This window comes from Salvia splendens, chromosome 2, assembly GCF_004379255.2.
Source record: "Salvia splendens isolate huo1 chromosome 2, SspV2, whole genome shotgun sequence".
Classification (NCBI taxonomy): domain Eukaryota; kingdom Viridiplantae; phylum Streptophyta; class Magnoliopsida; order Lamiales; family Lamiaceae; genus Salvia; species Salvia splendens.
In genome coordinates this window covers 3,126,209-3,139,437 of record NC_056033.1, presented here as the reverse complement: position 1 = coordinate 3,139,437, position 13,229 = coordinate 3,126,209, and the positions used below count along the sequence as shown (strand labels likewise).

Here is a 13,229-nt window from a genome sequence, read left to right as displayed (position 1 = left end):
GTGTAATAATTAGTTAAGTACTAGTTACCCCTTGACTGCTTTTGATATAATATATAATGTATGATTGCTTTTTATATTTATTATCACCTTTAATAGATAAAATATTAATATTTAAATGATAAATTCAAAGTAGGGTGTATATATTTTTTACTAAATTTCAAGTTTTAATTAAATTTTAATTGTGATGTATATTAATAAAAGCAAAATATTTATATCACAAATATAATAAAAAAATAATTATTGGTGGAGTACGGTAAATAAAATATCATGGGATGCTAAATCTCAACTAAAAAGAACGTGTATGTACTAATATGTGATTCCGAAAAATGATCAAACTGTAAGGCACAAATATAGGAGTAGTACATTTTTCAGCAAGAATTAATTAATGGATTTCATTTAATTTTTAGGTCAATCTAATAGCTGAAATTACGTTCTCATTTTTTACAACTAGAAATGTTACTATTCGAATTTCTTGTCCTATTTGTATAATTTATTTCTTTATTTTTAAATCTAAGAATAGCTTGAATGCATATATATTAATGAAAAAAATATCGCTAGAAGGAGGGGTTGAACCTCCGACCTTGTGGTTAACAGCCACACGCTCTAACCAACTGAGCTATTCCAGCTGTTGATTGTGTAATTGTAATTATACATATTTTAAAGTTCCAATACTTCAAATGTCTAAACCCTTTTATACTAATATATGTAAAATCTTGAAAGAAACATTTTTGAAGCAAAGCAAATTCTATAATCAACATGTGGTTGGCTTCATATTGATTAGAACAACCTATACATCGACGATCACTACCCTTTTGACAAAGAAGATTCATTTCAACTTCCCACAAAAACCAAAACCCTAAGTGTTATCTTTATGGTAAATGAGAAGAACTTAACAACAAAAGTTGAGATGCTTAATATTATTCATTGAATGCAAAGTCAAAATCTTCAATTGTTATAAATGATAAACAATCTAGTAAGAGCTAGTCGATCAACTCACAATCTTCATTCCTTTTAACAAACAGCAACTTCACAAATAATTATTATTCTATTCACAATTTATTAACAATTTCTAGTACTTTCACTTTAATAAAAGTGTGATAAGTATTTTGTTTGGACAAAAATGTTATGTTATAATTTAATAGACTAAACAAAATAAATATAAATTTAATCTTACTTTTTGTCTCTAATTTTATCACAATATAATCACCATTTCATCATGGTCTCAACTAAATTGAGTTATACTATTCCTTTTAGAATGTGCTACATAAGTTGGGTAATTTCTTTAACAAAAAATAAAATATAATCACTTTTACTTTACTCTCTCATTTACCTACTTTATTATCTTTTTATTTTATTTAACTTATTTGAGATCATTTATTTTAAAAAAATTTGTAACTAGTTGAAATAAAAAACAAAAATAAAAAAGCGGAAGACGAAGCAAAATTCAAAACTCAAAAATTCCCAAATTGAAAAACCCTCATTCGAGAATCGCGCCACCGTCGCTTTTCGTAACAAAACATTCATTTCACTTCGCTTTCTCTCACTTCCCCCTTATATCTGTGCTGTAGCTACAGAATTCACAGCGCGCGACTCCAGAAACCGCGACAAAGAGGTAATTCCACTCCACATTCTATCCGTATTTCTGTTTTGCTTCGTCCTACGCACAATATTTCATGCCCTATTTCGTTTTAGGGTTTTAGGGTTTCTGTTTCATGCTCTACTTTCTGACAGTAAAACCCACATATCCATACATATTCCAACAGATGTATACGTGAGGTTTGTTTTTTTATGTGGAGCAGTTGACATTTTATTTCTTTATATTTTGTGGAATTTGATGCTTGGAACTTCCTTTTAGAGGTTTGATTTTTTTCGTGGATCTTTTATGTCACGATGCTAACGTTTCTGCTGGATCTAGGAATGATAATGGAATTTGAATTTTTTTTTCTGATTTTGTTCTTATTGGATCAGAAATGAACATCTTTGATATCTGCAGGAAAATACAAAATCTATTCTAAAACCCAAAGATAATACCCACCTAATTAGGTAATGACCTGCTGGAAGAAAAATATTTCAAATGATGTGTAACACTACTGTAGGATGTTCCTAACCATGACTAACAATATGATTAATCTTTGTTCAATCTATTTATATATGGTTGATGTCCCTAACCAGGACTAACAACTTGTGCAAAAACTTCAAATGATACGTAACACACATAAGACTATAAGAGTATTTTGCATGTTAGTATCTTACTCACCGTCGTAGGTCTATCAACCCAACAAACCATTTTAATGTGTTTGGATAGATGAACTTGTTCCCCTTTCTGACTCCTATATCTATATCTCTTGAGTGTTTCGGTACTTCATCTCCAAGGACATAAGTCGCGTACCAGATATTCAAATTTTACTCAGAATTAGCATTAGCTTTCCATCTCATGAGAGGCATAAGTTGCTACTTGCTCTATTTATGATGTTTTGGACAATGCATCTCAAAATCACTTTCGATATTTGTGGCATACTACTTCCAAAATGACCTTGTTATCTTATGTACAAATATCTTAGTGTTAATATTTTTGGATTTAGCTCGAGTTCCAAACCAATTTTTCCTAGAAGATTTACTATAAGCAGTCAATTGTCAATATATATGTTAAATTTTACTCTGTTCCTGCTTGGTTCTGGTTATGATAATGTCTCACGATTTCAACTTGTAACTGACACACTATTACTGGTTCTGGATATTTTGTTTTTAGTTGAGATGGAGAACGCCGCTAAACTACCAAATGGAGAACGCCGCCAAACCACCATCAAGCTCTGGCCCCCTAGTGAAAACACTCGGGTGATGCTAGTTGAGCGGATGACGAATAATCTCTCCACACCAACAATTTTCACCAGGAAGTATGGCAGTCTCGGTCAACCGGAGGCTTCAAAATATGCTAAACAAATTGAGGAATCAGCATTTTCTTCAGCAAATCAGCACTATGAACAAGAGCCTGATGGTGATGGAAGTGCTGCTGTGCAGTTGTATGCCAAAGAATGCAGTAAGCTGATACTAGAAGTTCTTAAGGGGGGTGCCAAACCAGAGGAAAAAGAAGCATTAAACTCCGAGGTTGAATCTGCTCCTCGTGAGACCTTTTTTGATATTTCCAAAGGCCAACGAGCATTTATTGAAGCAGATGAGGCCCAAGTACTGTTGAATCCGTTAAAAGAGCCTGGAAATCATTACACTAAAATATGCTTTAGCAATCGAAGCTTTGGTCTAGGTGCTGCTAATGTTGCTGGACCAAACCTGGCTTCCATTAAGAACCAACTCAAGGAAGTAGATCTATCAGATTTTGTCGCCGGAAGACCAGAGGCTGAAGCTCTTGATGTTATGAATATCTTCTCTGAAGCTCTGGAGGGTTCTCAATTAAAATATCTGAATATCTCTGACAATGCCTTGGGTGAGAAGGGAGTAAGGGCATTTGGAAAGTTATTACGATCTCAAACTAGCTTGGAAGAACTTTACCTGATGAATGATGGAATTTCAAAGGAAGCTGCACAAGCTGTTTGTGAGTTGGTACCTTCGACAGATGTGCTTAAAGTACTTCATTTTCATAATAACATGACAGGAGATGAGGGGGCTATTTCTATTTCCGAAATTCTAAAGCGTTGCCCTTTATTGGAGGATTTTAGATGCTCATCCACCCGAGTTGGTTCCGAGGGGGGGATTGCCTTGACTGAACTACTTGCACAATGTAGGAATCTGAAGAAACTGGATCTTCGGGACAACATGTTTGGTGTAGAGGCTGGTGTCAAGCTGAGTGAGGCTCTCAAGAAACATGAGAATCTCACCGAGATTTACTTGAGCTACTTGAATCTGGAAGATGATGGAGCAGTAGCAATAGCTAATACTCTCAAGGAGTCAGCACCTTCACTTGCGGTGTTGGAGATGGCTGGAAATGATATAACTGCTGAAGCTGCTACAAGCTTAGCTGCTTGCATTGCTAGTAAGAAGTCTCTGGTGAAGTTGAACCTGTCAGAGAATGATCTTAAGGACGACGGTGCAATTCAGATAAGCAAAGCATTCGGAGAAGGCCATGATCAGCTCAAGGAAGTTGATATGAGCCAGAATTCTTTAACAACCACAGCTAGGAAGTTGGCTCAGGTGTTGGTGCATTTGCCTGAATTTAAGCTCCTAAACGTAAATGGGAACTTCATTTCTGAGGAAGATATTAATGAGTTGAGGAGTATCTTTAAAGAATGCCAGGAAAAACTTGGACCCTTGGATGAGAACGACCCTGAGGGTAATGATTATGATGATAAGGTGGGTGATGATCAAGATGAAGGCAGCCAGGATGAATTGGAAGAGAAACTCAAAAGGCTTGATGTCAATCAAGAAAACTAGAAGAAGGTATTCTTGCAGTCCTCATGCAGAGTACCAATCATTAGTTGTAGTTTATTATCTTTTGCGGGCGTGCTAGATTTGAACAGGAGATGGGGCTGATTCTTGATGAAGCCATGCCTGCTCACCATTAAGAGTTTGTGTTTAGTGGGACCTTTTTTCCCCTTAATCTGCTTTAGATTATTTAGCATTATGTATCAGCTGAAGGTACTTTTGGTAATCTTATTTTTCGACTTGGCCTGTAGACTTGTAACTTTTGGTACCCCATGCTAGGATCATTTTATGCTTTTTCAATAATATTTACTTTCTTTTGAACCTTTTGCCTTCGCTTGTGTTTGATGTTGAATTCTTCATGACGTCAACAAATCAGCATGAAAATGCTGTTAAGTTCTTATTATGCACACCTGCTTGATTTCCCCCTTCAATTTGCAGTTGAGCCTGCACAGTTCTAATTGGGAATGATTGTTGATTTGTGCCCATAATTTAGACTTTTAGCCAAATTTGAAAACAATTTCTAATATAATCCGCACTAGTCCAGAAAAGTTAATTTAAGAATGGATTGGCACCCAACTAGAAATTTGTGATGAAAAACTATATCGATGTTCATCTGCCATTGCTTTTAAACATTAAATAAATTAAGGACAGCTAGTAGTACTAGGTTCAATTGGCAGAGCTGCTGAAGAAAGTAGATTTACAGCTTCATACACTTGACAAATCTGCAAGAAAATATAATAATCAATGATAACGATTGCAATTTTATCAAAGTAACTTATCTAATTCCTAAAGATTCTAATGCTTCAAAGAAACAGTTCTACCCATAGTCTACACCAAGCTCGACCTCTTCCTTTTATGTGCCTTCCATGTCAAACCATTCAACCCAGTTTCCGAAGCTTCCAACCCACTTCTTCTAGAACTTTCGGCTTCGGATTTGGGCCTCTGGGAGGTCCAGCCAGAGGTTTCTTCACTCTTGGCCTCACTTGCCATGGATGCCGTCGTCTCACTCTTGAGCTCCACCACCTCTTCCACAGCAACATTATTTATGGGTAGTTCAATGGGAGGATGCTCTCTTCTCCTTTTGGCAGCATGTTTAGACCCGTCGTTTCCATTCTCCACAGCCTTCATCCACTGTGAATCGCTTATGGCATCCTCACGAATCACCTCCTTCCTGTGCCTCTTCCCAGTAACAGACAAATCTTGGTCTAGAGATCCTTTACCCTTGCCGTTTATCTCTGGCTCTGCAAAGACCCAATCTGGCACCTCGTGTTCTTCAATGAGACGGGACCTGTAGTTCTCTCGCTGCCTTCTCTCCTCATCCATCTTTTCAAATAACCAGAACTCCTCTTCTGTCCGGGCTGCCAGGCGATTGATCTCTCTTTCACTTGGCACATCTGCTCCAAGCGCACTTGTGCCTTTGCGCATGATTTCCTCCAACATCTCCCTCCTGTCTTGAGCTGTAAATCAAAATGAAAAATAACATCAGTATTGCCTTCAACCAACCACAAAAGCACACCACATTCAAGCATATAAGTCTGAAAAATCAATAAATTTATGGTCTTTAGATCCTACTCTAATAGACCAGAAAGGGTCGAGGTAATCAATTCTATTGCAATTGGCAAACCTGTGGAAGTTGTATTAAACAGTCCTGCTTGGATGACCTTGGCATCGATACCCATCTTCTGCTTAGCTCTTTCCAAGATAACTTCTTCGACAGATCCAACACTGACGAGCACAAAGACTCTGACCTCCTTCTTCTGGCCAATACGATGGGCACGATCTTCCGCCTGCTGGTCCATCTGAGGGTTCCAGTCACTGTCAAAAATGATGACTGTGTCTGCGGTCTGTAAATTGAGACCAAGTCCTCCAGCACGAGTGCTTAGGAGAAATATGAAGTAAGGTGAGTCAGGTGCATTGAACTTTTTCAGTAGTTCGCCCCTGTCACCAGTGTTGGTAGTGCCATCAAGTCTAAGGAACTGATAGCCTTTCAGCATCAGATAATCTCCGAGTATGCTCATGAGCTTAGTCATTTGGGAGAAAAGGAGGACTCTGTGCCCTGCTCTATGAAGTTTGGGGAGTAGGCGATCAAGAAGCTCGAATTTTCCTGATGCTCTAACAATGTTCTCACTCTGCTGCATATAGTAATCCGTAACAAACAGGTATGGATGGTTACAACATTTCCGGAGCTGCATTGTCAGATTCTGAAGGCTTTTGGAGCGACCACTACCTGTGTTTTCATATTATAAGAAACATTTGTCGTTAGTGATGTTTGTTATGCTGGGAAAGAAAAGAAAGCAAGCACCAAGAGAAAACCAATAAGAACATCACATAGGTTGGGGGTGGCAGGAGTTATATGTGGCTCCGCCCCAGAACAAGAGCAGCCAGATCTTTAGGTAAGAGACCCTTACCATGAGAAAGACCAACTCTTCCCTGTTCGGTCACTTGCTTGTAATAGGCCTTCTGCCATGCGGACAAGTCACACTTAAGTATGACCTGAGTTTTACTAGGTAGGTACTTTTCGACCTCATCCTTCCTCCTCCTCAAAATGAATGGCCTAATGACCTGCAGAAATTCAAGAGGGATATAAGAACTAATAAAAGAAGGTGAGTAATGAGTATATTAGGAGAGGCATATACATGGTGCAAACGTCGGATGACTAGCAGCTGTTCTTCATCTGTTAAGCTGACATCACATTTGTCGGCGAAGGGAGCATTAAACCACTCCTCGAAGTTATCGACTGAATTGAAGATATTAGGAAGGAGAAAGTTAAGTAGGGACCACAGTTCCTGCAAGCTATTCTGGATAGGAGTTCCAGTCAAAAGAAGTCTCCGTCGAATTCGGTATCTGCCAATTCAATTACCCAGTACAGGATCATTAAGGGTTTAGTAATCTCAAAGTACTATCGACAAACCTTGCTATACAATCAAATGAGGATTATCTGATACTCATATAAGATAGAACTTCAATGCATAAGTAATTTGCAAAACAATTCATGCGCAGAACTAAACAGCTGAAACGGGAGATGAAAAAATGATTCCAAGACAACATGACGTATATAAATAAAAAAAAACAGCATGGACATTTGTGGAAGTTACTACACACATAGCTATAAGTTGTTAGAGACCATACCCTGAAACCAGAGTCCGTGCAAGAACACAATCATAATTTTTAAGTCGATGTCCTTCATCAACAACCAGGTAGAGCCAGTGAATTTTCCTCAAAAATGCTTTATCTCTAATGATGAGATCATAATGGGTGATCAAAACATTGAACTTCCCCTCTCCTGAATACTCTTCTCTCAAGGCCTTTCTTTCATCTAAACGTCCATCATAAAGAACTGCAGAAATGCTGATACACAGAAGATGTCCATCAGAACGAAAGCATTTCGTTAACAAACTACTTGTTTAACAGGAAATTCAATCTGTACCTAGGAGCCCAAGTAGTGAATTCATTAACCCAATTTGGCAGAACGGCTTTTGGGGCAACAATCAAGTGTGGCCCATTCACACCTTTGTTTTCCATGAGATAAGCAATCAGGGAGATAGTCTGAATTGTTTTTCCCAAGCCCATTTCATCAGCTAAAATTCCATTTAGATTGTTATTGAATAGAGACAACATCCACTGAAGCCCCTCAATCTGGTATGTTCTTAACTCTCCACCTTGAAGCATGGAAGGTTGCTCCATCACCTAAAAGAATTATTGTCTGGTTAGATCAACATATAAAAATATCGAGGGGATATGAACTGCAAAATTTAACATCGAAGAGTGTGTTGGCAACTTTGCATAGAGAAGGAGTAGCACCACAACCCCAATTTAAATATCCTATACATAAGGTGTGTTGGCACAGAAAAGGAGTAGAGGGAAGGTGAATAATATCATCAATAACCTAATGCGTGTGATACTCATTTAATCTAAGAATATGATTAAAGAGAACATGAAAAAACCCACTTCCTTCCATACCCCTTTTACAAAACAACTTGCATAATAGACACAGAGTCAGACTAATATCGTTGCAAAGTTTCCTACACAAGTACAGGATTTATGGAGAGCAATCGCAGAAAAAGGGCAAGATATTTGCTTTCTTGCCTTTCCTTTCCTGTTTAAGTCTAATGACGTCCTTTTTCCTTACATCCTTATTATCCCAAATATTAAGCATATAGACCTCATTTGTCGACAAGACATATGAGATGCCTATGAGTGTATGAGAACTTTAATATTAGGTTTCAGCAGCTGAATCCCAGTGAAACTCTGACAATCACACATGCCCAGGAGGAAACACACGAAAGACCTTCCAGATGGACTTGATGCGTAATAAAAAGTCTCCAGTCTAAAATATTATCGGGAAATAAAGATTACCTTTTCCTGGATAGAGTGTACAGCAAAATTATACTTCCGCTGCCCTTCTAATAAATCACCAGTCTTTGCTTTATCATCAGACTCGTCATCAATCTCTTCATCTTCCTCAGGAATTGATTGTGCTGGTGTATCAGTCCTTGAAGCAGATAACTCAGGCAAATCAGCATCTGAACCTTCCAAGGGTTCGATGCTATCATAGGTAGCATTTTTTTCACGTTGAACAGCAGCACCCAAACGAACTAAAAGATCATTAGTTTTTCCAAGGAGCATCGTCAATCTCTCATTCTTGCTCTCCTCAACCATTTTCATATAAGCTTCTTGATCATCAGCTTTCAAAGCTTGGAACCTCAACTTTTCAGCTCGTGTAGCTCGTTGCCTCAGCCTTCCATGCCAAGCCTGAGAGTTGTAGAGAACTTTCATTGTCAATTAGGCATCAAAATGGAATTGTTAACAAAGATTAAATTCTTAACAACATATAGCATGGCATAATTAAAATGCAAGTGATATATTGCAGTTTCCCGATACAAAATAATCAGAATGAGGCGGATTTGAAGTCTAACATTGTTCCCAAAAGTTCAAAACTCAAACCTTATAACTTAGCCTTTCTGTTCAAAACTAAAAAGCAATATATAGTCATCAAAACAGGGAAGATAACCGAATAAAGTATGACATTAGCGTATTAGCTTCAAATGTTTTCAGTCATTTCGAGATATGAGCACCCATATACATAGTTATATACTTAATTGCTCCATGCCATAGCTGCTTTAGAAAAGTCATATATAACAAATTTGTACCTGAACACCGTCGTTTCTCTGTTTTCGCCGTTTCTGGGCAGCCTGTACTTGCAATTGCAATTCACGTGCAGCATTAAGTAAATCAGCAAAGAATTTTCTTTTCCTAGTCTCTATCCGATTCTTCTCTTCCTCCTCAAATCTTGAAAACCTCTGCAGCGGGACAACCAATAAAATAGCATAATCCATCCGAATTCCTTTTCTATATTCAATGTATATGAGCTTTAAAGGCATGGACCATATTCAGTACCCAAAAACTGTGGAAAATCAAAAGGCACAACCCTCACCTCAGCCTCTCGTTTCTTCTTCAATGGGTCATCTGTTTCCATAGAAAAAGCATCCCCGATGCCAAATAAAGGACGGCGCAATCTCATCATTCCCGAATCGAAAAGCTGCTTGTCAGGATTTGCACAATGCAGTCGAAGCCAATATTCAGAACTCACTTCAGAACGGACTTTGCTCTGGAGCTCAGCTAACTGATGGCAGCAAGAAATTTATCACCGTGCAATTATTAGACCATAATATTCTGACATTAGGCACAGAGAACCAAAAATAGTGCTACAAATGTGGAAGGGGTATTTTGATATACTTGGGTATGGAAGTAAAATTTGATAAATCTAATCCCATACCCTCCTTTTAGTTACATCCGTAAAGGAAATTCAACAGGAATACAACCATAGAGATGTTTCGAGTTTATAGTCACTTTTGAGAACTAAACACAGTCAATAGGAAGAGTTTATTGCTAGCACCAGAAGATACTTTCGCAGAGAAAAATGAACTTTACTTTGGTCCATACATGTGAGGACAATGATTAATACCACCTTCACACTTGTCAAAACATCAAAGCTTTTCTTACCTAGATTCACAAAATACCTCAATTGTCAAATAAGTGAATTGTACCTTAAGTCCATAGAGTTCAAGCAAGCATCTGGACTGCAGGTCCTCACCCCTACTAGTAGGTAATTCTGTTTTTTATAGGAGAAATAAGCATATTACATGACATTTGCAAGAAATTAAAACATGATGAATAAAGAATAAGCAGCCTTTTAGCACTTCGCATATATATGTGAAGTTGTGAACCAACCATGTAAATAAGATATCTGCAGAAAGCAAGAAAAAAAAAGAAACAAAGAAGCAGCTAAAGATAGCCAAACTAAGATCCACCATGGCAGTGTTTTTACAAGGTAAGCATCCAGGAATCATCTACAATTCCCATGGCAATAAGACGATAGAAGATGAATGCAAGCAATCACATGACTATAAACAATTCGGAAAAGCAAGTGACATGTGAATGGAATATTATTTTTTCTTGAAGATAGTTACCTTCAAGTTCGGCTAACCGATGCTTTACTTGGCTCTGAAACCTGGTCTCCTTTAAGTCTGACAATTTGGAACTAGGCAAACAAGCTGATCTCTGGTTTGACACCGCATCCTCAAAATCCAACATTAACTCATTGTAAGTTGAAAGGCCCAATTTTTCCTGCAACATTATAACAAGATTGACCACATAACTAATCAAATAAATATATAAGCTAAAAGTTTAAAAACTAAGCTTGTAAGAAGGATATCCCAGCAAGGTATAGCCAGCTTAACAAAAGTATAAACTAATCACAACAAAGTTATACCCCATCGGTATAGAATCCCATCAATGGACATTAATTTACCCAGAGAAGAGGTTGATGTATAAATTTTTTTGTCTTATAGCCTTATGCCAAACTTTGTGGGTCTAATTTGACTTGTCATAGAGCTTTTCTTGAGTTAGTGTGGCCTTATACTTAAAAGTCGGTATTCGACATTGGATATATGTGTGTGTACACGTGCAATACCCAGAAAGGAAATAAAAACAGCTGACTTTGAGCCAGAGAAAAAGGAGGAATGATTTGCTGCATCAGCTTGATATAGGAGTGAGTACATAGAGGTCAAAACATGCCCTAAGAAAGCTAAAGGAACAAACTTTTACCAATAAATGCAGGCAGTAAAGGAAAAGAGGCAACGCTAACTAAAATACAATACTATCTTAGAAGGTTCCAGAAAGTAAATATAATTATCACAGTAATGACAGATAATATAATGAAAAGATCCTTACTTAGAAAAGATGTCAAGAACACTGTTCTCTAATGAACAAACTAGGAACAAGTCCGAAACAAATGCGTACAACTTCGCACTACACATGCATATGTAGAAAGGGTGAACTAAGATAGATAGGTAACGATACCAAGTTGAACAAAAGATCAGTTTACAGGAAAATGGCTGCAGATAAAGTAAATCAATTTCGATGCAAATATGCTTAATTATGAAGGAATCCTTGCAACAGTAGCCCAGGTCCAGGTGTTATGAAATTCTTCGAGTTTACGTTTGGGAGGGGAAAGGAGGGACTCAATAACCTAAAACCTTAATCTTGTTAAGTTGTAAACTTTTTCATAAAACACGAAGTTCCAAATTCTTGAACAATACAATGCCATAATCAATGAAGTTCAAAATTCTTAAGTGTGTAGCCCAATTACGCCTCATCAACAAATCACAAGATACCAAATTTCGGAAAAGTCAAAAAAGACAAAACACAAGAAGAGCCGATATCAAACTAAAACATCGAATTGTCTGTTAAAAAGCAAAACCAACATTGCAGTAAAATTCAACAAGAAATACAATACCCAACAGCTCAATTATCACCGACAACACCAAAATTAACCCAATTCAGGCACCAGAAACTAACCTTTGGCAGCGGCGAAGTCGACCCGTTGCTGGTATCAGCGCCAACGTCACGATCAGCTCCATCAGCAGGCGATTGAGGAGCAGCTTCGGCTTCGCAGATGGAGGAAACGGCGTCGTATACGTGCTGGGGCAGGGGCAGATTGCGGGAGATGAAATTGAGGGCGCAGATTAGCGTTTTAGCGCTGGCGAGCGGCGGTTCGGGCGGCGGGTCGACGTCGGCCTGAAATTGCTGGGGCGCAGATGGCTGGGGCTCCGCCACCTGTGCGACCATGGCGGGAAGGGGAGGGGGAAGCAGTATACGGCGTCGTTTCAAAATTTGGACGGAGAGCTGTGATTTCTAACGGGTTGTTTTGGCGGATCTAGAATCCGAAATCGATCGATTCGGATATCAATTTATTTTTCATTTAATTCATTTTTGGTTTTATTTTTTGGATTTGCTTTTCTACGGTAGAGTTAAATGGCTACAGTTAGAATGCGCCAATGTAAATTAATTTTTGACGATTTTTTGGACATTTTACGAAAATGCCCTCCGTCTATTATAGGCAAATATCTTCTGTCAGGTTCTCAGAGCATCTCCAATGGCGGCGGCGTCACCGGCACGCCGATTTTTCGCGGACGCCGGTGCTGACGCCGAACCATTGCGAGCGGCGTCGGCGAAATCGGCGTGCCCACGCCGATTCTTGGGCTGACGCCGATTCTCACGGTGCCATTGTAGGCCCCAGATCGGCGTCAGACCGGCGTCAGATTTTTAATTATTTTTAAATTTTTTAATTTTCCGGGCAGGTGTCGACGTTGGCCGGCCGAAGAAGCAGAAACTGAACTACACCGGTGATTATAGCGGCAGCAGCGGTGGTTCCCACGACCTCCCCGAGACGGCCCAGGAGGTCCCGACCCCTCGTTCGTTCGGTCGCCGACCTCGCCCGGTTGGCCAAAGGCGGGCGCAACGGGATGCGAGGGGGGCACCCCGAGTTCCCAGGAGGTCCAGTCGGCATCCCC

General features: G+C 38.7%; 2 protein-coding genes and 1 non-coding gene across 4 annotated transcripts; 1 reads left to right on the top strand and 2 right to left on the bottom strand.

Moving 5' to 3' along the window:
• Positions 1-552: 552 nt before the first annotated feature.
• TRNAN-GUU lies at positions 553-626 on the bottom strand. Its single transcript has one exon. It is a non-coding gene; the product is annotated as a tRNA-Asn (tRNA).
• Positions 627-1,451: 825 nt separating this feature from the next.
• Positions 1,452-4,695, top strand: LOC121783709 (RAN GTPase-activating protein 2-like). The gene is made up of 2 exons (XM_042181865.1): positions 1,452-1,612; positions 2,750-4,695. Exon 2 carries the CDS (start codon positions 2,755-2,757, stop codon positions 4,381-4,383), a length of 1,629 nt encoding a protein of 542 aa, XP_042037799.1. The 5' UTR covers positions 1,452-1,612; positions 2,750-2,754; the 3' UTR covers positions 4,384-4,695.
• Positions 4,696-4,976: 281 nt separating this feature from the next.
• On the bottom strand, positions 4,977-12,694 carry LOC121783686 (probable ATP-dependent DNA helicase CHR12). 2 transcript variants are annotated; one of them, XM_042181843.1, is made up of 13 exons: positions 12,235-12,694; positions 10,845-11,001; positions 10,422-10,486; positions 9,809-9,997; positions 9,525-9,674; positions 8,731-9,126; positions 7,802-8,061; positions 7,504-7,722; positions 7,011-7,218; positions 6,783-6,936; positions 5,999-6,601; positions 5,196-5,831; positions 4,977-5,096 (listed from the first exon to the last, which is right to left on the bottom strand). In XM_042181843.1, the coding sequence occupies exons 1-12, from the start codon at positions 12,502-12,504 to the stop codon at positions 5,203-5,205; spliced, it is 3,300 nt and encodes a 1,099-aa protein (XP_042037777.1). In that variant the 5' UTR covers positions 12,505-12,694; the 3' UTR covers positions 4,977-5,096; positions 5,196-5,202. The 2 variants fall into 2 exon arrangements, with proteins under 2 accessions (XP_042037777.1, XP_042037771.1); XM_042181837.1 differs by having other exon boundaries at positions 4,977-5,831.
• Between the last annotated feature and the right edge of the window lie 535 nt (positions 12,695-13,229).